The sequence below is a fragment of the Bipolaris zeicola genome, assembly GCF_000523435.1.
Source record: "Bipolaris zeicola 26-R-13 unplaced genomic scaffold scaffold_50, whole genome shotgun sequence".
NCBI lineage: Eukaryota > Fungi > Ascomycota > Dothideomycetes > Pleosporales > Pleosporaceae > Bipolaris > Bipolaris zeicola.
Genome location: NW_006912099.1, coordinates 34027 through 53857, shown reverse-complemented (window position 1 = coordinate 53857; position 19831 = coordinate 34027). Strand labels below are relative to the sequence as shown.

The 19831-nt window shown below is 50.8% G+C and overlaps 9 protein-coding genes across 9 annotated transcripts; 1 reads left to right on the top strand and 8 right to left on the bottom strand.

Moving 5' to 3' along the window:
- Positions 1–25: 25 nt before the first annotated feature.
- Positions 26–1853, bottom strand: COCCADRAFT_35710 (uncharacterized protein; the record flags this gene model as incomplete). Its single annotated transcript, XM_007712829.1, has 6 exons — positions 26–453; positions 546–1214; positions 1268–1352; positions 1401–1492; positions 1549–1585; positions 1641–1853. The coding sequence occupies 6 exons, from the start codon at positions 1851–1853 to the stop codon at positions 26–28; spliced, it is 1524 nt and encodes a 507-aa protein (XP_007711019.1).
- Positions 1854–3515: 1662 nt separating this feature from the next.
- Positions 3516–4535, bottom strand: COCCADRAFT_35709 (uncharacterized protein; the record flags this gene model as incomplete). The annotated part of the gene is made up of 2 exons (XM_007712828.1): positions 3516–3760; positions 3821–4535. The coding sequence occupies 2 exons, from the start codon at positions 4533–4535 to the stop codon at positions 3516–3518; spliced, it is 960 nt and encodes a 319-aa protein (XP_007711018.1).
- A 705-nt stretch (positions 4536–5240) lies between these two features.
- On the bottom strand, positions 5241–7130 carry COCCADRAFT_3982 (uncharacterized protein; the record flags this gene model as incomplete). The annotated part of the gene is made up of 3 exons (XM_007712797.1): positions 5241–6528; positions 6593–6939; positions 6999–7130. 3 exons carry the CDS (start codon positions 7128–7130, stop codon positions 5241–5243), a joined length of 1767 nt encoding a protein of 588 aa, XP_007710987.1.
- Positions 7131–7661: 531 nt separating this feature from the next.
- Positions 7662–9410, bottom strand: COCCADRAFT_92869 (uncharacterized protein; the record flags this gene model as incomplete). Its single annotated transcript, XM_007712827.1, has 2 exons — positions 7662–8364; positions 8413–9410. The coding sequence occupies 2 exons, from the start codon at positions 9408–9410 to the stop codon at positions 7662–7664; spliced, it is 1701 nt and encodes a 566-aa protein (XP_007711017.1).
- A 758-nt stretch (positions 9411–10168) lies between these two features.
- COCCADRAFT_92870 (uncharacterized protein) lies at positions 10169–10594 on the bottom strand (the record flags this gene model as incomplete). Its single annotated transcript, XM_007712826.1, has 3 exons — positions 10169–10286; positions 10337–10501; positions 10554–10594. 3 exons carry the CDS (start codon positions 10592–10594, stop codon positions 10169–10171), a joined length of 324 nt encoding a protein of 107 aa, XP_007711016.1.
- Positions 10595–10795: 201 nt separating this feature from the next.
- COCCADRAFT_25229 (uncharacterized protein) lies at positions 10796–13258 on the top strand (the record flags this gene model as incomplete). The annotated part of the gene is made up of 2 exons (XM_007712804.1): positions 10796–10924; positions 10970–13258. The coding sequence occupies 2 exons, from the start codon at positions 10796–10798 to the stop codon at positions 13256–13258; spliced, it is 2418 nt and encodes an 805-aa protein (XP_007710994.1).
- Positions 13259–13461: 203 nt separating this feature from the next.
- COCCADRAFT_35705 (uncharacterized protein) lies at positions 13462–14739 on the bottom strand (the record flags this gene model as incomplete). Its single annotated transcript, XM_007712825.1, has 1 exon — positions 13462–14739. The coding sequence occupies one exon, from the start codon at positions 14737–14739 to the stop codon at positions 13462–13464; it is 1278 nt and encodes a 425-aa protein (XP_007711015.1).
- Positions 14740–15412: 673 nt separating this feature from the next.
- COCCADRAFT_35704 (uncharacterized protein) lies at positions 15413–17348 on the bottom strand (the record flags this gene model as incomplete). Its single annotated transcript, XM_007712824.1, has 5 exons — positions 15413–15508; positions 15564–16802; positions 16879–17117; positions 17165–17252; positions 17283–17348. The coding sequence occupies 5 exons, from the start codon at positions 17346–17348 to the stop codon at positions 15413–15415; spliced, it is 1728 nt and encodes a 575-aa protein (XP_007711014.1).
- A 405-nt stretch (positions 17349–17753) lies between these two features.
- Positions 17754–19521, bottom strand: COCCADRAFT_92874 (uncharacterized protein; the record flags this gene model as incomplete). The annotated part of the gene is made up of 3 exons (XM_007712823.1): positions 17754–18176; positions 18374–19197; positions 19254–19521. 3 exons carry the CDS (start codon positions 19519–19521, stop codon positions 17754–17756), a joined length of 1515 nt encoding a protein of 504 aa, XP_007711013.1.
- Between the last annotated feature and the right edge of the window lie 310 nt (positions 19522–19831).

The following is a 19831-nucleotide window of genomic DNA, read 5'->3' as shown; positions in this document are numbered from 1 at the left end:
ATCTCTCTATCAAGAAATTTTAACTCTAGACTTCAACCTTCCTCAACAAAAGCGTCTTGCTTGCATCCGGATTACTATGCGTACCCCACTCAACCGGAGAATACATATCCATCTTCCCCCCCGGCATCTTAACATCATACTGCAACAACACACGCGCCATAACCATCTTAATCTCATTCACAGCAAAAAACCTACCAGGACACGCATGTCTCCCATACCCAAAATTCAAATTCGTCTCATTACTCGTAACACTCTGGTTCCGCGCAATATCCTGCGCTTTCCCACTCCCCCTCCTTATCCTATACGACCTGAACCCGTCGAAGTTTTCTGGGGATGCGTAAAACTGCGCGTCGTTGTAGATGGAAAAGGCGGGGGCTTCGATGTAGACGCCTGCGGGTATGTATGCGCCGGTACTTAGTGTGAAGCCTTGTTTTGCATAGCGGACGAAGGATGCTGTAGCAAAAAAGAAAAGAAGGGTTGCGTTAGTTTCTTTTTTGGGGAGTGAAGAAGGTTAAAAGGGGAAGGAGGTTTAAGGGAGGACTTACTGAGGAACGCGGGGGAAACGCGCATGACTTCTTTGATGTAGCTGTCAAGTTTTTCCATTTGCTGTAGTGCGCGGAATGTGATGGCGCCGTCGGCGGGCAGGACGCTGCGGATTTCCTCGCGGAGGGGCTCGATGTATTGCGGTGTGACAGCGAGGGTGTACAAGATGCTAGTGGCGGTTGCAGTTGTTGTGTGGATTGCAGCGAATATCATGGTGAGTTGATACTGGACAAGGTCTTTGACGGATTCCTGTTCGTTTCTCCTGTTAAGCATCCACTGGACCAAGTCATCTGGCTCCTTCCAGCTAGGGTCGTTGGCCTTTCTCTGGATTCTGTCTTCGATGAGGGGTCTTAGTATCTTTTCAGCGAGCTTCTCGCGTTGGCGGAGCTTCTTGACTTCTAGTGTGCGCGGACCCAGGTAGGGCTTTAGCCACGGTCGTAACGCCTTGACGGAATGGACGGCGTTCATGAATTCTAATGTGTAGTTGGCTGCGGTATCAATGTATTCGGGATCTTGACACACTTCTGGACCGACGAAGACACGACCGGAGACCTTTGCGATGAGGAGGGTTAGTGTGTCGAAGATCTTGACTTCGGTCCAGTCTTTGCATGGCGGCATTAGTTCTGTTAGTCCATCATCAACCTCATTGCAGATGGTCGGGTTCAGCCGGGCTATTAACGGCGTTAGCGACACTAACTTTTGAGCATTATTTCTTAAGACCCACCTAGCGCTGGCGTAAGATCAGCTTTGACAGAATTGGTGGGAGTCGGGCTACCAGGGTCCATGCGTGTGTGATCAATCTCCATTAGCTGCAGGCGGTTAACTATATTGTTTACCATGAGAGTGAATTAACTTGCTTGGGATATAGCCTCTCTGCGGCTGAGAACGTCTTCGGGAAGTTTTCGTAGTTCTGGCAGGAGGCTTGCAGGAATGACGACGGTAGGTATACCTGCGAACACGTGAGTAGTGGGTAAATGTGTGCTTTTAGAGAGAGAGCCAATATACCTTGTTCGTTCATGAGTGCGTAACAAGAGTTCTTGAACTGGAATATTGTCAGTGTCTAGCTTTGTGCGAGTGCGAGTGCGAGATGATGTTACTTTGGTATATCCCTTTTCATAAATCTCTCTTGCTGATGAGAGATACGTTTGCCGATACTTCTCCCCCGTTCCATATTCGTTCATACTGGGAAACTTTGCAAGATACCATTTGCGCTGTATTACGGGCCATATGGCATATGCTGCAAAGATGAAGACAGCGACGCCCGTCATCTGCAGAAACTGTGGAACTCCGACCGCTGTCTTCGGATCCATGCTAGTGGCGTTGGTTTGTATGAAAAAAGTCAAGTATTGAGTCGTGTCGAACTGACGAGACCAACTCGAGCTGCTGCAGATATACCGGCGTTGAGAAGTTGGCTCCTAGGAGTGGAGATTGCCTTGCTTGAGAATAATGTTTCTTTACCATTGTCAGACTCTATTATATAGCTGGCGGCCTGACCAGCATTCAATTTTATGTGTAAGCAAGACTCTACAACGCTGTCTCTTACATCCATATAGCCTATACAGTATACAACTTACTAATCTGATCTACGATCTGTGTTACGGATTCACAGGAGCCAAAACGTCCGTACGCGCTGAACCACCAATAGTACGTACGTACAAATTTTGTTAGTGCGTATTTTATTTCGAAAAGAGTATAGAAAAGGGTATAGGCATATCTTCATCTAATTTGATAAGCTGTAAGTCTCATGTTCATAATATCATTGGAAGAAAAGACGAGAATATAGGATGTACCCTTGTTTCTTTCGGACCGGCCCTTGGTGTGACCTTAACAGCCCCGATAATACCCTTAGTACTAGTATGATTATGGAAACTGTCGCGGTCACCTCCTATCCAGTCGACAAAAAATGCGAGAATCCAAGACAGGTCATACTTCCTCCGGTCAGTGGCACTAACCACTCGCGCCTTTCTAAGTTTTTCTTGCCTGTGAATATCACACTGGTACATCGCAAAGATGATATATGTAAAAGATTGAGATAAGTATAATATCGCGGTAGGGTTGTGCATCTCTCAAGTAGCTGACTTTCTACCTTATTGTCAAATTTAGTAAAGTACTAACCGACGTAGAGTCTGACAATTTTGATCCACCGGGTATCCCGTAGTGAACATCGTGTTCTTCTAACCCCACTAGGCAGAACCGCTATCCCGATGAAACCTACCCATGCATACTAGGCACTTCGTCCTCACCACCTATCGCGGAGTCAACCATCCCCGCTTCATCCGCACTCGATCAAGTCTAGGATCAGTAAAGGCCTTAGAAATACATATAGCCGGGACACACTGCCTTTGCTTATTCAACGAGACATGAGTGGAGCTAGTCATGGCCGGGAAAGGGTTCGGTCCGGTCCGAGAAGGCGACGTCACAGTCCGGAACCCCTCGGATCCATTATACGGCAGTCTAGACAGACCCACATAAGGTAAGTCTTTTTTTTCTGATGGTCAGAAAATGCACTTCCAGGTCGGAAGTTGCACATTAGCTGTGCAGAAAATAAGATAAAGACGATATGTGGTGACCTTCTGTAAGCCTTGAGGTATGAGCTCCCGGTTTGGACTAGTTCCGCTTCCCGATCGTAGGCGGTCGATAGAAGCCTGTTCACTTCTGTTTGTTTCTTTTATAATACTAATACACAGGGTTGTGAGCAGCTTTGGTCGAAACTGTTGACCAAGCTCTAGTATAAGAGTGAGGTGTCTTGTACTACAGAAAGGACATCCGATTTCCCATATTTCATTTTAATCATTCTACTAGTATAACTCCTACATCTCGAACTCCTCTCTCCGTATTAGTACACTGCTGTGAGAATACCTAAGCTTCATAAGACGACCATTCCATTGACTATCTGCCGCATATCCCCCCGGACCTGGGTATTTCCCACCACTTCATCCTCTATAAAAGTCTAAGGCGCACGAGTATCCCATCTATTTCAAACCCCTACCCCGCTCCAAAACCTCCTTAACCACTTCCTCCCCCGGAAACTCAACCTCACTCATCGCCACAACCCGCTCAACCAACTCCCTTGCCTTCTCCACATCTACATCTACCCCACTCTCCACCCGCCTCACCATCTCCCCCTCAAACTTGGCGCAAAACTCCTTAAACCCCATTGTACTAGCACGCACACCCCGATCTAACCTATTCTCAATAAGCACCTGCATCAACTCGCCTTAGAACCCCGTTTCATCTTGCGATGTAATAGCATGGTTAAATAACCCGCCGATCTCACCCAGTGAGAAGAGGAATTCATACACGGATGAACGATCTGCTGCGCGTAGTATGTCGTTGGGGGCGAGGGTTGCGCCGTCGAAATCGATGAGGACGAGGGAGGGTAGAATGACGGGGTTGGTAGAGAAGCTACAGCGGGAGATGTCGAGCATAATGTTTCCGCTAAAAATGTCGCCGTGGGCGATGTTGGCGGTGGTGTGGAGCCATGCGACGGTTTGAACGAGTTGCTGCGTGATGTGTAGCATGAGGGTTGCGGGGAGTGTTGGGGTAGATGTGGTATTATGTGGGAGGGAGTTTTTTGGACTGCAAACTGGAGCTGAGAGGATGAGTGCTTTGATTAGTTGGACGAGGTTGAAGCCTTGGATAGCATTTATGGCGAGCCAGTGTGATCTCGGTTCTGCTGCTGGTAGATTATAGTTGACCAGAGCCGGCAGTTGTTGCTCTACCTGACTACCAGTGAGGAGGCTCTGGATACGTTGGAGAGCCAGAATCTCCTGGGCAAGGCCGAGGCCCAATGATCCGATTTGCGCCGTCTTGACAGCGACAACAGCTGTGCTTTGCCTTGAGTCTTTTGGCTCATTTGAGGCAGATGAAGCGGAAACGCAGAAAAGCACTTTCCCGCAGTTACCTTGTCCAGCTTCATTGATGATAAGATATTTGTTGGCAAAATCGCTAGCGATGTGTACCGTAGTTGGGATGGTTACGCTGTGACCCATGTTGCAAGGCGTTTGTAATCTGTGTTGGTGACCAAAAAGGGAGAGTGCCCCGAATTGATATACAAGAGAGGGACATGCTACATGTCTCATCCATTCGGTCGGGCGAGTTGCGTGGATCAATGAGGGAAGACAAACATTAGTACTTTTGGATTGCTTGCCATGGCTCCGTGGCAGATGATAACGAAACTAACAATTTGCCAGAATCATGAAGAAGTGGCGAAAGAAAAAGGTAAAAACATGATGACACACGTAATGTTGAGACAATGTAAAGGTCGAGCGGAGAGACTTTCCACAGGCTGGCACGAAGCGATGTGTCTCGCTTTGCTACAGCGTGTTTATGCTATAGTAAAAGCAGGACCAAATCGTATACAGTGGAGCGAATGCGTCTATGGTGGCTATCTTGCACGCAACGCTCTTTAATGATGTTACGTCAAACGATTGAGGTTGGCTAATAGTGGGCAAACGTCGTGAAGAAAACGGAAGCACCGAATCTTATGGAATTCGTCCCGCGCGAGCCCGGAGGATCTTCTGCTTTGTTGTCACATTGACTCCATGGTATGTACGGTAGTCTGTGACATAGCGGTTTGTTCATAAGACTTGCAGTATCAGTGTGGTGTGTGGTCGCGTTGTCGCTCACCGCCGCTGATATAAGCTTATTTGTGAAACATCTCCAACTGTGTTTGAAGTTTCGTCGAAGGATTATTTTCAAGGGGATTCAGGATCGAACTCGGTGGTATCCATGCCCCAAATCTCAATATGCTTGACACTTTCCCTGCTTACTATTTCGAATTTTCTTATTGGCCCAGCCAGTTTTGCCTTTACGCTCTTGTCTTCAACTCCATTGCTCGACTCTTTGCTGTTTGGTGGAAAGTATACTCCACCAAGCTTGAACACCAAGTTTTCCCCAAAACCAATATATTTGACATTTTTGTACTCCGGCCGCCAAAACTCTGTTCCGAGTGCGAAAGCGTGAGTGTCCGGATCCATCATGTCGGGTTTTTCATTGGGGTCCGTGTTTGGTCGGACCAAAAAACGGATTGCCCAAAGCTTGGGGATAAGGGCAAAGATTTGACGCAGGGACTGAAGCGGTGGGACAGAGCCAGCAAAACCAAACTGCTCTAGATTTGGACACGATTGGCAAAGCCTAAATAGAGTATCCTCGGATAAGATCCATCGATCAGAAAGGAGCAGGTGGCGGATTGTACGATGATTGGTCTGGATAGCAGCAATGTACTCGCTTGCAACATTTCGTGTACGAACCTCGGACCCATGAGTGGGTGTACCGTTGGCACTCGCAGAGCCGCTACTCATACTGGGTGTCAGGTGGGATGGCGTTGTGGGTGTCGCAGTGCAACTGTTCGCCTTTGAATACAAGGAGTCGTTTCGCCTACTTGCGATGAAATAGACACGTTCGATGCCCTTGCAGCTGCTTAGTGATTTAGCCATGGCGGTATCTGTATCGTCGGTACGAATCATCTTGAGGTTGGGTGCATATAAATTGCCAGGGGTCGCCTTCCACGAATTGTCAACGAAGACAGTAAGAGGATCAGAAGAACCTCCACAATTGATAATTGTCATCTCAGTCCTAGTCTCCCGACTGAAGACGTCGTACATGTCTTCGGAGGGGTAGCGAGAGTACAAGTTATACAAGGTAACGCGCTTGACTGGCAATGAGTATTTGGCAGCTATACAGCGACCAAATATGGACAACAAATTGACGGATTCTTCGCCCTCGGCGCGCATGCGTGGGCTCCAATGCAGAGTGATGTTTTCAAGCTTTTTGGAGCCGAGCAAAAGTAGCGAGATATCATCGGGATAACAGAGAGGGTCTATATCGTAGACAACCAAGGTCTGGAGGCTGAGCAGCGGGGGGATGATGGTAGTGGGGCGTGGCGTACGTCGCAGTTGGCACCTGATGGTCAGCGAGGCCAACGTAGGTCTACTCACGAGACCCTGGTAGATAGTGTGCAGTGGTGGAGTGTTAAGTTCCCAGCTGGAAATGCATTAGCAAAGCAAAGGAGTCGGAGGGAGAGGGGGGCGTGAAGGCGCCAACGTACGCAAAGCTGTCGAGACTGGTCATGCGGTCGATTGCAGCCCGCATAGCAACCTGCAGCACCATGCTACTGTCCGGCACACGACCGTGTCTGTAGTCTTCGGTGTCTTGCTCGCGCCAGTTGCCCAGGACGCGAAATTTGCGTATGTAGTTGTTGAAGTTGCGCGACACGAGCGTGTTCAGTCCCATGGCAAAGGGGCTGCCACTACCATAGCCTTCCGGCCTGCCATCGACATATCGGATTTCTGAATAGGCGCGCAGTGTGACATGCTCGTACAAGCGCGGCATGGTCATGTAATAGAGGAGGCGCGAGGTGCGTGTAAGGCGCGCAAGGTCAGCGACATGGTCGAGCTTGGGTCAGGGTTAGCGGATGGGTTCTTGCGAGGCTCGGATGGCATACATGTGCATACGTATGTGAGAATCAGATGGACAAGGTGTAGCGGGAGCTCTTTGCCATGCGTTGCATCTGGATGCGATCGTGCTGGCGACGTGAAGAAGGTGTGGACGGGAGCCATCAGAGGCATGCCGGCGGCAGCATACATGTTGGACATGAGAAAGGTCGATGGCAGCACATTGAATGTCCAGACAGACGCGGCGTTGGGGGGGTCATGGCAGCATTGTCGTCAAGCACATACGTACATGGACGTTGGCCATGACCTTGCCCAAGCCAGTGTCTGCTTGTGCGCCCAGGGTGTACTGGCGCTGTTCGCGCCACCAACCCGAAATTGGTCCGGCAGCCCCAGCACCACAAGATCCACGACTAGCATCTTGCTGCACTAGGCCGTCCACAGCCGCAAGACACCCCGGACACATAATTCCGTATTACGACACACAACGGCCTCGTCCGAAAAAAATGAGCCACAATCCCCGGACTGCGTTATTGCACTACCGCTGCTTCTGCTACTCCTGCTGACGTAGTTGAGGGGCGATGATACAGACAACCCCTATGTCCAGAGCCTTCGATAATTACTACTTTGTCCTTCACAATGAGCACCGGTCCGTCTAACAAGACTAGTGCCTCAAATCGGCCCAATCGTGCAGGCCCATCACTGCGAATACCGCCAGATGATCCTTCACCCTGGTCTGAAGAACCAAGGCTGTCTGGCTCCATATTCATCCCCAGGAGTTCGAAAGGGAATCTCCACAGTGCCTTCAAATACACTCATTGGTACCGCCTTGTCCTTGTCCTTGTCCTGCCCTGCCAACCTATCCTCTGACACAGTCACGACAACACCACACTCCCAGTTCCTGATGTTGAGACTGCCCATCTTGCCATTTTTGATTACTCTTTGCCCTCCCCATGCCGATTCCGATAGGTTGGCCGACCCAACGTAAACCCACCCAACCGGCCGTCCGTCCTTCTTACGACCGCGTGCCAACAGAAGTTTGTTATGAGATAGCATCCCTGCTCGCAGCGACTCATAGTCGCGGAGACACTCTCTCGGGAATGTGGCTGTGTTATAATGTTGTTGCGACAAGGAAATGATACCACCGCAGTCGGGACCTCCGACACTTTTTCCCACCGTCTCGTTGGTGGGGAAGTAGATCCGGATATGGTTACGAACATGAGGAACCGTGGCCGTGTCTGCTGCGAAGCATTGTCCGCATGCTGCAAGGTACAAGCGTGATAGGAAACTATCGTTGATAGCACCAAGCGAGGAAGCGGCGTAATCTAGTTCCATTTGCTCTACCTTGTCAAGGCGCAAATCCTGGATGGCTCTTGTGAGGCCTGGAAGGCCTGTCGGATGCTCTGATTCAGTTTTATGTGAACCGCCACTACAATGTGTTAGCTGAAGCCAAAGATTATCATATGAACCATCATACATGGAATGAACAAAAGCTAAGTGACTGGTTTGTGAAAAATCAAAGTTCAAGATGCCCTGCAAGACCATCTCTGGTACTTTCTGCATCTCCAAGAAATACATCAATTCTTGACCAAAGCGTGTCATGTTCTCTTTGGTGGAAGTCGTTTCATTGCCCCTACGGGGCAGGTCGATAAGAAAGACGGAGTTTTCCATGACACCAGGCTGCCAGTCATTCGCAACCTCTCCCCAGTCGGTCTGTATCATGTTTGCAGTTGGTATTACGATACGTAGCTTCTTCGACCCAAAGAGTAGCATGAACTTGCTGTGCATACTTTGTATCATGCCGTCCATGGGTGGAAAATGAATCTTCAGATTCGGTACGCCCATGTCTTCTATTTCGTTTTGCCATCTCTGCTGGACGTCTTTGCCTTTTGCATTCATGATCCATACCTGTTTGGTCTTGACGGGGTTCAGCTTTTTGAACAACCATTCGGAGTCCCACATGAATGAACTTATGACTGCCGTGCGAACTGTGTCTGCTTCTAGGACTTCCTCGATGGTCATGTCGTCTGTCCTAGGGTATTTTGTGGCGAATGTCCGCTTGATAGCGCCCATAGGATACCGTATGGCTGTGTCTGTAGATGACGCAGGGAGTGGTATTGTCTTTGATGCCTGTTTCGAAGGTCGCTCTGGGGACGACTCCCGCTTCCGCTTTCCTAGCCTTGCGAGACGCTCTTCTTCCATGGCTTTTCGATCCATGCCCATGGAGCTGAGACCTGGCTTAACGGGAGTAGATATCGCTATACTCTTGTTGAGTGGCTGCACATGGTTATCATTGCTGTCTCCTTGCAAGGATAGGGCAATAGCACGTTTGAGATCTTCGTCATCGTCATCCGTGTCCGAGACGAGGTCGATGGGCTCGCTGGAGACTGCCTTGATATTCTGCGCGACGTCCGCATCGGTATGTCGAAGCGAGTTTGCCACAGCCATCTTGTAGTCTTCATCGTCGGATGACATTGCAGTTCTGATAGCTGCAAGGTCGTTATTGTCGAGCGTGCTGATGGTGGGGTAAACAAGAGACAAATTGCACGCGTTAGGTTAGGAACACGCTCGCACGTAGTCACGTGGTCATAGCTTGGCAGTGGTTAATGTCCACCCCCTAGGTGGCGGCCTGATGATGCCTTGACAATCTACTGGCAATACGAAGCAACAGACTCGACGCATTGTTCTCACATCCAGCAGGTAAGCCTATACCCCTGATGCTTGTCATTATTTTGCCTCACCGGTCGCACTCATCCCTGCACACCGGAACTGCCCAAGACCCTGATGCAAGACACGCTGCACGCACAGCCCAGAGCCCGAGCTCGGATAGATGAATGAATCTAATGCACTGGCCGCAGTGGCTTGTCCGCCATGCATCGTATGCATTGCCTATTTGGTCCGCTAAGCCACCACGCTGGCATGAACCCAAGCATCCTACCAATCCCAATATCCTCGGCCATCTGTAGTACAGGGGAAATGTGGCTGATACGTATATCCAGACAAGGAGAATAGTAGAAGAGCGATAGCACTAGCGCCCTCGATACCAGCCACATTACCTCTTCCACGACTTCGCATCGACACCTTATGTAAGCCAGATTATGCGTTTCCCTCGTAGCCCTGGCTTGCATCTTGGATTCGCTGAGTATTCTAATGTACTACACAGCGCCATACATCTTTCATGTACCAAACATGACCCAGGTACACTGGTATTTCCGCCACCCTATGCACACATTTCAACCCCCATGAAGCGTAGAAACAAACATGACATGGTCCCCTTTTTGTACTTGATAGTCATCTTCCCCTTCTAGTTCCCAGTCCGCTTCGTTAATAAGGACCAGGATGCCAGGTCGTCTGATTCAACATATTAGTACGTACGAGGTTACTTTGCCCTCTAAACTTACACAGTGCCGTCTAGCACGAACAGTTCTTTACGTGGGTCCTTCATGACTTTGTCGCAAAGAAATCTCACTAGAAAAGCGACAGTTGTGGGCTTGCCAGATTCGTCTTTGGCGGGCAGTGAGAGATCGTATTTCTTCTGATTGGCAAAGAGGATCTCGAGCCCTCCACTGTGAGGGGAGTCAATGAGGAGCGCATTGCGAAGATGCCGTTGAAATATACCTGAACTCGACTGTTATTGGAATAGTGCCATCGCTCGACATGATTCTTATCAACAACAGCAACCAGAGAAATATTGACAATGTTGAAATGCTCGTGTTGCAGAGATGGGTTGTGCTTGTTCTGGCCGAGGATGCAAACGGGTCTGCCGCCACTACTACCTAAGCGAGACTAGCGCCAGAGAAATCCTTATGGCGGGATGACTAGGTACAGTACTCGCGCAGGCACAACAACCATTGCAAACAATGCACGTCTCTCCTGAATTCATAGCCACGGGTGGCAACCGAAATCCCGCGGCCGCCGATTGGGATGACGCTGGTTTGCAATTCTTGGCTTTTGGCGCCGACAATAATATTGCCCTGTGGGATCCTCAAGTGAGTCCGCAACAGCAATGACGTACTCTTTGCTCACCAAGACAGGATGAAGCACTTCGCGGAGTACAAGCAATCTTAAGCGGGCATACCAAGCCTGTAAATTCTGTCAAGTTCTTCCCTACTCAGTCATCAGACGTCTCAGTCTTGCTTAGTGGATCAGCCGACAACACCATCCGCATATGGCGAGGCAGGAGAGATGAACGCTTTGAATGTCTGAAAACTATATCGGAACATCAACAACCTGTCACCCGGATAGCCACACTCCCTGGATCAAATACCTTTGCCACTGGATCCTCCGATGGTACTGTCAAGATTTGGAGGCTCACTCACTCTTCAGACTTTGCTTCAATTGATGTCGACATTGTCCAGACCATAACGCTTTCTCCCAAATACTTTCCCCTGAATCTAGCGCTTGCGAAATTGGATGAAAGCTCAACCGTGCTGGCTGTCGCTGGTACTCGTACAACCATCCAGATATTCGTATCTCAAGACAGCCAGTTTCAGCTTTCGGCTACACTGACCGGACACGAAGGATGGATCCGCGCACTTGCTTTTACCAAAGAAACAGCAGACTCAAACAGTGATCTTCTTCTGGCTTCTGCAAGCCAAGACAAGTATATTCGTCTCTGGCGACTTCACCGAGGAGACGAACTTCCTGCTGCGAGCACTGCGCTAAATGACCCTGCCTTGGGTGGTATGGGGAAATCGCTATCGAACAAAGCTCATTGGATTAGTTCAGCTGCATCCAAACATTCAATAACATTCGAGGCTTTGCTGTTAGGCCATGAGGACTGGATCTACCAAGCGTCTTGGCGGCACCGGGATGGAAAGCTACAGCTGCTGTCCACTTCCGAAGACAATTCTCTGTCGATCTGGGAGTCTGATCCTACTTCTGGTGTGTGGGTTTGTGTCACTCGGTTAGGAGAGATCAGTGCCCAAAAAGGTTCGACAAGCGCTACTGGCAGCGCAGGGGGTTTCTGGATTGGACTCTGGTCACCGGACGGCAACACAGTAGTGTCTCTCGGTCGTACCGGCAGTTGGCGAAAGTGGACATTCTCAGCTGTAGAGGATATGTGGACACAGCAGGTGGCTGTTACAGGGCATGTGCGTGAAGTCAAGGGTGTGTCATGGTCGAGAGATGGCTCGTATCTACTCACAACAGGCACTGACCAGACAACACGGTTGTACTCGCAATGGAAGCGCGACGGTATGTCACCATCATGGCACGAATTCTCACGGCCACAAATACACGGATACGATCTCAACTGCATCGATACAGTCTCGGATACTCAGTTCATCTCCGGTGCAGACGAGAAGCTCCTCCGTGTCTTTGACGAACCAAAAGGCGTCGCAGAGATGCTCCACAAGCTCTGCGACACACAACCGTCCAAATCCGCCTCATTCCCAGACGCCGCCAATATCCCCGTCCTAGGCCTCTCAAACAAAGCCATCCAAGCCGTCAGTGATGAAGACGCCATCGAAAACGGCGATGACGACGACCGCGAAGCCATCGACCCCGCCTCAGTCATCCGCAGATCTACCCTCGATTTCAAACACCCCCCCTTTGAAGACCACCTCGCCCGCCACCTTCTCTGGCCCGAAACAGAAAAACTATACGGCCACGGCTACGAAATCTCCGCCTTGGCCATCAGCCACGACGCCAGCCTCGTCGCCACCGCCTGCCGCGCAAGTTCCATCGACCACGCCGTGATCCGCCTCTACGACACAAAAGAATGGCTCGAAGTCAAACCGCCACTAAAAGCACACTCCCTCACCGTCACTTCCCTGGCTTTCTCCCCAGACGACAAGTACCTGCTTAGCGTAGGCCGCGACCGCCAATGGGTCATTTGGGAACGCAGCCCTGATGCACCATCGCTTTTAACTCTCAAACACGCAAATCCGAAAGGCCATTCTCGCATGATTCTTGATGCGGCATGGACGCCGATAGCGGATCACCCAACGTTCACGACGGCCGGAAGAGACAAGAGCGTCAAGATATGGCAGATGACCGATTCAGAAGTCATCCTCAAAGCTACGGTCGCGGCAAATGCCCCTGTTACGGCTGTGGCGTGTAACACCACGCGCAAAGATGCGGGCCAGAAAGTTGTCTTTGCGTTTGGAACCGAAAACGGGGACTTGGGGATTGGCAGTGTGGGTATCGAGGCGCTGGATCAGGTTGCGGTGGCTATGGTGGATAAGGAGGTGCTACCTGCTAAGACGATTAACCAGATTGTTTGGCGACCAGGCAGAGGGGGTGAGGGACAAGAGCAGATTGCCGTTGCGAGTGATGATACTTCGCTCAGGATTTTCAATGTCAAGGATGATATGGCGTAGCAAGTATAGAAAGAATAAAGTGTTTTTCTCTCATCCTGCACTCAATGATTTATATTTTGCGAATCTCGAATCAAATGAAGAAACAAGCTCGAAAAAAAAGAAAGCATGATTGATGAATGTCATTAAATTATATATCGCTCGGGGGGGTATCTTGTCCGCACAATTGCTCACACCAGTTATCCTCCACGCCTCATCTCTTTCCCTCACGCATACCGCGGTCCAGCACCCTTTTCATTGCTCGGCCCCGCCACACCAACACCCGGAGCGCCAGCACCTTGTTGTGCAGGATGATACTGCATCGGCACCATATACCCCTGCTGTCCCATCTGCTGCGGCATTGCAGATTGCGGTTGTTGTTGTTGTTGTTGTCCTGGCACCTGCTGCATATACATGTGCTGAACCGGATATCCTTGAGGAGGAACCTGATAGTACATCCTCTGTCCCATGCCGGGCTGCATATGTGCCTGTCCTGGCGGGGGTATAATAGCACCGTTGTTGATCATAGTCTGAACGATTCCCGCGGCGAGTTTCTCGGCGTCCTTGCTGACTTTTGTGCGGTTGCGGCGGTGGGTGTCGACACAGGCCCAGACGAAGAGGACAAAGTGCAGGACTAGGCCAAAGAACTGGCATACGACACCTGTCAGGTTGACCCTAGCACGCTGTGGCTTCTCGGCCCAAAGCTTGTTGACGAATGCATCTTGCTCGGCGCAGTCTTTAAAGTTCATCTCGGAGAAGACGCTGTAGCGGCTGGTGCAATCGCGAGGACTGGTGATGTAGCTCGTATCTTCCTGCCAGACCCAGGTGTTGTTGGCCGCTAAGACGTAATCGCCATGAGAGCTGGAGCTAGAGTAGTCGTAGCCCCATTGATCAGGACCGCCATACATGCCGTAATCCATTATGTTCTGGAGAGAGAAAAGCGCAAAGAGCGCTGTGACGATAAAGGCTAGCCATAGGAGTAGTTCCATCGACACGCGCACACCGGGATGTACAGTACGTTTCCGCACAACGAAGACAATGATGCAGATGAGGCACCAGGCGATGGATATAGACCAAGAGATTAGACTGGGCCATAAACCCCAGTATGAATCGAGGATGTAGTAATCAGAGGCCCCGGTGCGCGTGGTCATGAGCCACGCAAAACAACCAATGCCGACCAAGCCAGTTATGATGATAACGGCCATGACGGCGAACTTGAATTTCCAGTATCGGTCGCCAGCATTGAGTTTGTCGTTCAATGAAAGTGGTTCATCAGCTGTGGTCGCTTGTGGGGCTGCAGCAGTTGTCGTATTCGGACCGGGTGAGGGAGTACCCGCAGCAGCGATCGGCGCATCTTGGTTCACATTCGCGTTGGTGTTCGCACTCGGTCTGGTAACTGATTCCGATGGTATTGCTGGGGGCTGGGGTGTAGAATCCTGTGTATTTGAAGACGGGGTTGGTGCCCCGGTTGCCGGTGGGGCGACCTGAGGTTGCGAGGTGGACATTATTAGATAGTATTGATCAATTACTTAGAAGAAAAAAAAAGAACGAGTGTCGATATTGATGAGAGCGAGTGAATGTGCAAAAGAACGCGCGATGCCAACGGTCAAAAGCGAGGCATAAAGAGGAAAGAGGTTGCCAGGCAGCAGAGGGTCAAGACTTCTCCTGCAGCCTCGCCACGTCCATAGCGCGCTGGTTGCCTGATCCCAAATCGTACTGGATGGCTTAATTTAGCTTGAGGCTGCACCGGAACATTGTAGGCCCGCTGAAATTCGATGCAGGAGCATCTCTTAGCTCCGCGCTATCATGAGCTTGATTTAGCCTTGATTAAACCACTCTATCCGTGTTGAAAATTTCCTGGTCATGCCTCTCGGCTACGAGGTAAACGTGTAAAATGGCTGCGCTTGTGACGATGACTGAGCAATTGACAATGAGTCACCCGCTCTCTAACCAACCAGGCGCGATGTTACGACCCAATAGACCTGATCTCCACTGTCTCGATTATAGCACGATTGTATAGCATCCAAGAGCAATCGAAAAGTATAGCCACCAAGAGTCAGTCTTAGCATTAGAAGGCTGTAGTTGAATATGAAGGAATGGGGAGCCAAGACATTATACCATGACAAGCGAACATTGCCAAACCCTTTCTGTGTCTTCCATATTTTCCCAAAGCCGGCTTTATTGCATCTGATATTCGTCCAATGCCATTCCCCTGGCAATCTTCTTGATAAGCGCCTTTTTCAAGAACTGCTCTCGAGCAAGACTTCGCGTTTGCTGTGGACTATTAGCATCTGTTCAATGGAGCAAAACTTGGGACAATAGTAAATACCTTGACAAATACATCCGGGGTAATTCGCCCTTTGTCAAGCGCTCGTCCCAGAACAAATAGCGCGTCTGCGATGCCTTTCTCTTCTGCAGTCAAAGTATACAATTGGCCCCCAACTACTGTGGGCGCTACTAGAACATCATCAACGTCTGGAGCCTTCCTCCTTCTCGCATCTTCCATGACTCGATCCGCCTCGATCATGGCACCTTTCAACACCTGTTCATTCGAGGCAAGCGCTGCATCGAGCTGCTGTAGTTCGCCTAATTCAGCCTGTAATCGAGCATGTGCATTTTGAAGAGCCGCTTGCTGAGCACGAAGTGGTGCTATGGCAGCCATGTTAGATGAAACTGTTTGGTTGATTTGCGAGACAAGCGTCTGGCTGAGAGCCCGGAGAAGCGCATCTTTTTCAGGATTTGGTGGCACCGGTGGTACCGGTATAGGGATTTGGTTGCCTGACTGTGAGGGCAGTGTGACCTCTAGTGAATCGTCGAGAAGGTCGACTGGGGGCTTTGGTACATGTTGTGGTTGTTGTTGCTGTGGGTATTGTTGGTTTTGAGGCGGAGGATAACCTGGCGGGTACTGTTGGTAATGCTGCTGTGCTGGAGGAGGTTGTGTAAATTGTTGTTGCGGAGGTGCTGGGGGTCCTTGATATTGGTTTCTCGGTTGGAGAGGAGATACTTGATGAGGTCCCGAGCCTTGAAAGTGTGATGCGGTTATTTGGCCATTGGGCGTCATTGGGCTTACTGGACTTCCCGTTTCGAACGACTGCTGAGGGTAGGTATGCGCCTGTACTTGTGGATGTTGAGGCCGTGACATCGACATGTTCCGGTTCTCGTGTCCACTGGGCCCATACTGTTGTCCTGGTGGTGGCGGCTGCTGTTGCTGCTGCTGCCAGTTTGATGGCCCATCATATCTACTCTGAGATTGTTGGGGTGGATGCGGCGGTAGAGGGGGCGGTTGCGAATATCTGTCATGCGGTGTTTGAGGCGTGGACCGCTGTTGTTCATGAGGCTTTGGTGGCTTTGGGGGAGGAGCAGGAGCTTGGTTCGATACGGCTGGTGAAGGCGAAGAAATGGGCGCCCCATGTGCTGCGCGTCGCCATTCAGCTGGAGGTGGAGGTACGGGTGGAGGAGCTTGCTGCGCGGGCACACTTTGCTGCGGCTGCTGCTGTCTCGATCGCACAGGCGGCTCTTTCGCGAAAACGCCGCGCAAGACTGCTAGGAAGTCGAAGAGAGTTGACTTCTACGCAAAAGTCAGCTACCATAGACGTTCTGAATGCGCGCCTAATTCATGGCCTACAGAGCGCATGAATACTCACATCCCAATACTGCGCCCATTGTGCCAGATACGGATGGTACACCTTCCCATCTGTGCTCACATGCTGTCCAGGCCGCAAGACCATGTCCTGAGAAGGCGTCACGTATACGATAGGCGGTTCTCGCGGGTAGGCATGAGGCACCCATATTGCTACCGGAAAACCATACGTCGCACCACGGAATGTGACTGGCAGCGTGCCTGTGAGGAGCAGTAAGAGCGCTGATACGCCATTCTCGTAAGCTGCTATCGTCAGCCTCTATGCAAGCTCTATTCGAAGATCGACTAACTGTAGGGCTCAGTTCGAACGCTGAGCGACGGGTAGTTGGCAAGAGCCTCGGCCGCGTCGTGATAAGTGCGATTTACGTCCAAGTATTCCTATTATCGTGTTAGCGCAAGTGGTGTGACGCGCCGGGCTTGACTTGCATTGACAAGGACGCTGTATAGCCAATTCAGCACTTTCTCGCTGGCCATTGCAAGGTTGGTGGGGACCTGGGGAGCTCCAAGACATCATCGGAGCATTGAGCATTGCCCCTCAACACCTTGGCAACCCGCCATCGCGTCCCAGACCAGCTAATCCTTCCGTCATCAGTCTTCGTGATAAGCAAGGGTTTCCAGCTGTCGCGTTTGCATCCTCCATAACTCTGTACTAGGCACAATACACGAAATTCAAATCCACGTCTTCAGCCATGTATGGGGGGGTAATGTCAAGTTGCTCGATACATTTCATTCGTAGAGCTATTGCATAACTATAGTACAATATATAATCGTCATGTGTCTCGTCACCGCTTCAGCGAGCGTAGCCATAACCAGCGCTAAAAGAATGTGCGCCTCCCTACTGTACAAGTCCCACCCGGGGTATTAAAATGAATGAATTACTTAATGCTGACTCCACTCAATCGTGTTGAGATCAACACCCTCCTGAACAAGCTCCCACAGCGGACTCAGCTCTCGTAAGAACGTCACCCGCTCCTTGACTGCGTTCAAGACGTAATCGATTTCTGAATCAGTCGTGAAGCGGCCGATGCCAAAGCGAATACTGCTGTGTGCGCTCTCATCGCTGCTGCCGAGAGCTCGAAGAACGTAGCTTGGCTCAAGCGACGCCGAAGTACAAGCACTTCCAGAAGAAAGAGCAATGTCTTTCAGCGCCATAAGAAGTGACTCTCCCTCGACATACGCAAACGATACGTTGACGCAACCGGGGTAATGTCGCTCGCGGTCACCATTCAGTGTGGTATGCTCGAGTGATAACAAGCCTTCGAGAAGACGATTTGATAACGCTGTGATGCGCTTGGTATCATACTAGACAGAGTCAGCCCAATGTCCCCGACTCTCATGTCTTTGAACAAATGAACAATATAAAGAACTCATAACCCCTGCACATTTGTCAACATGGCGAGTCGACGGCCGAAGCCGCCTAACACTCTGAAAGCCATGCATGTATAAAGCAAATAATCATCGTGGTTGTAAAACAGAGAACAAAAAGACTTGATACATACCTCCATCTCCTCTTTGCAGATCCGCGCAGCCTCGCCCATGCCGATAGCAAGCGGAGGTGCTAATGTGCCACTTCGCAGGCCGCGCTCCTGGCCACCGCCACTGATAATGGGCTCAAGTCTGACCCTCGGTCGTCGTCGTACGTAGCATGCGCCAATGCCTTTCGGTCCGTAGATCTTGTGTCCAGATATTGACATCAAGTCGACGTTCATCTTGTTGACATCAATGGGAATCTTTCCAACAGCTTGCGCTGCGTCAGTGTGGAAGAAGATCTTCTTTGATCGGCAGAGACGTCCAATCTCCTCGACAGGTTGTACCACACCAATCTCGTTGTTCACGGTCATGATACTGACAATAGCAGTGTCGGGACGCATGGCGGCTTCGAGCTGAGCCATATCAATGAGACCGTTGCTCCCTACTGGCAGGTAAGTGACCGAAAAACCTTCGTCTTGCAAATGTCTACAGCTGTCGAGCACACACTTGTGCTCCGTCTGCGCCGTGATGATGTGCTTCTTCTTGCCACTTCGCCCGAAAAATCGTGCTACGCCCTTGATACTCATATTATTACTTTCAGTTGCACCGCTGGTGAAGATGATCTCTTTTGGGTCTGCACCAATCAGATTGGCAATGTTTGCGCGAGCTTCTTCTACGGCCGTGTCGGTCTCCCACCCATAGGCGTGAGTTCGCGAATGAGGGTTGCCGTACATGCCGGTCATGAATGGCATCATCTTGTCTACAACTCGAGGGTCCATGGGCGTAGTAGCTTGCATGTCCAAGTAGATGGGCCGTGATCCCTGGTCCATTACCGTAGCCTGCTTGAGAATGCCTAATTTTGTCAGTCTCATGAGAGGCGGGGTCGAGGGGCAAATCATTCAATCTTACCGGCGCTAGGGCTCATCATGGCATCCGCGCCCATGCCTGTTGTTGGCATTGTCGCATCACTTGGCCGCTCACCCGTCTTGTCTAAATAGGCCCGCTGCTCCTGCTTGATCGCAGTGTCGACATTGACCGTCGCCTGTGAAGACTTGCTCTCGCTGACATAGTGACGACGCGCAGCCGCACCAGCGGTGCGTACAAAGGCTGGTGATGGATAGCGGCGAGAGGCAATGCGCAGGGCCTGCCTCGCGATGGTGGGTGCAATGTTGGGCATAATGGAGGTGCAGTGGTGGAGAGGTGGGAAAGGCAGGTCGCCTCTTAGCTAGCTTGAGCTTTTTCCAATGACTAAGCGGACGAACGGGCCGAGGCACTAGCCGGTCCGTGCGAGCCCACCGCACGCCGAACGCTGGAATTGTCGTCGCCCTGCAGCAGTTGGGCTTTGGGTGCGCGAAAAAAAACAACGGGCATGTCAGGGGTGACAATGGGTTCGCGGCTCGCATACGCTCCGATCAATAGTCCGCTTGCAGCGGGTACGGGCGTGGTCATCTGCCAACAGTGATATCCCTCGGTGCGTTCCGGGAGTT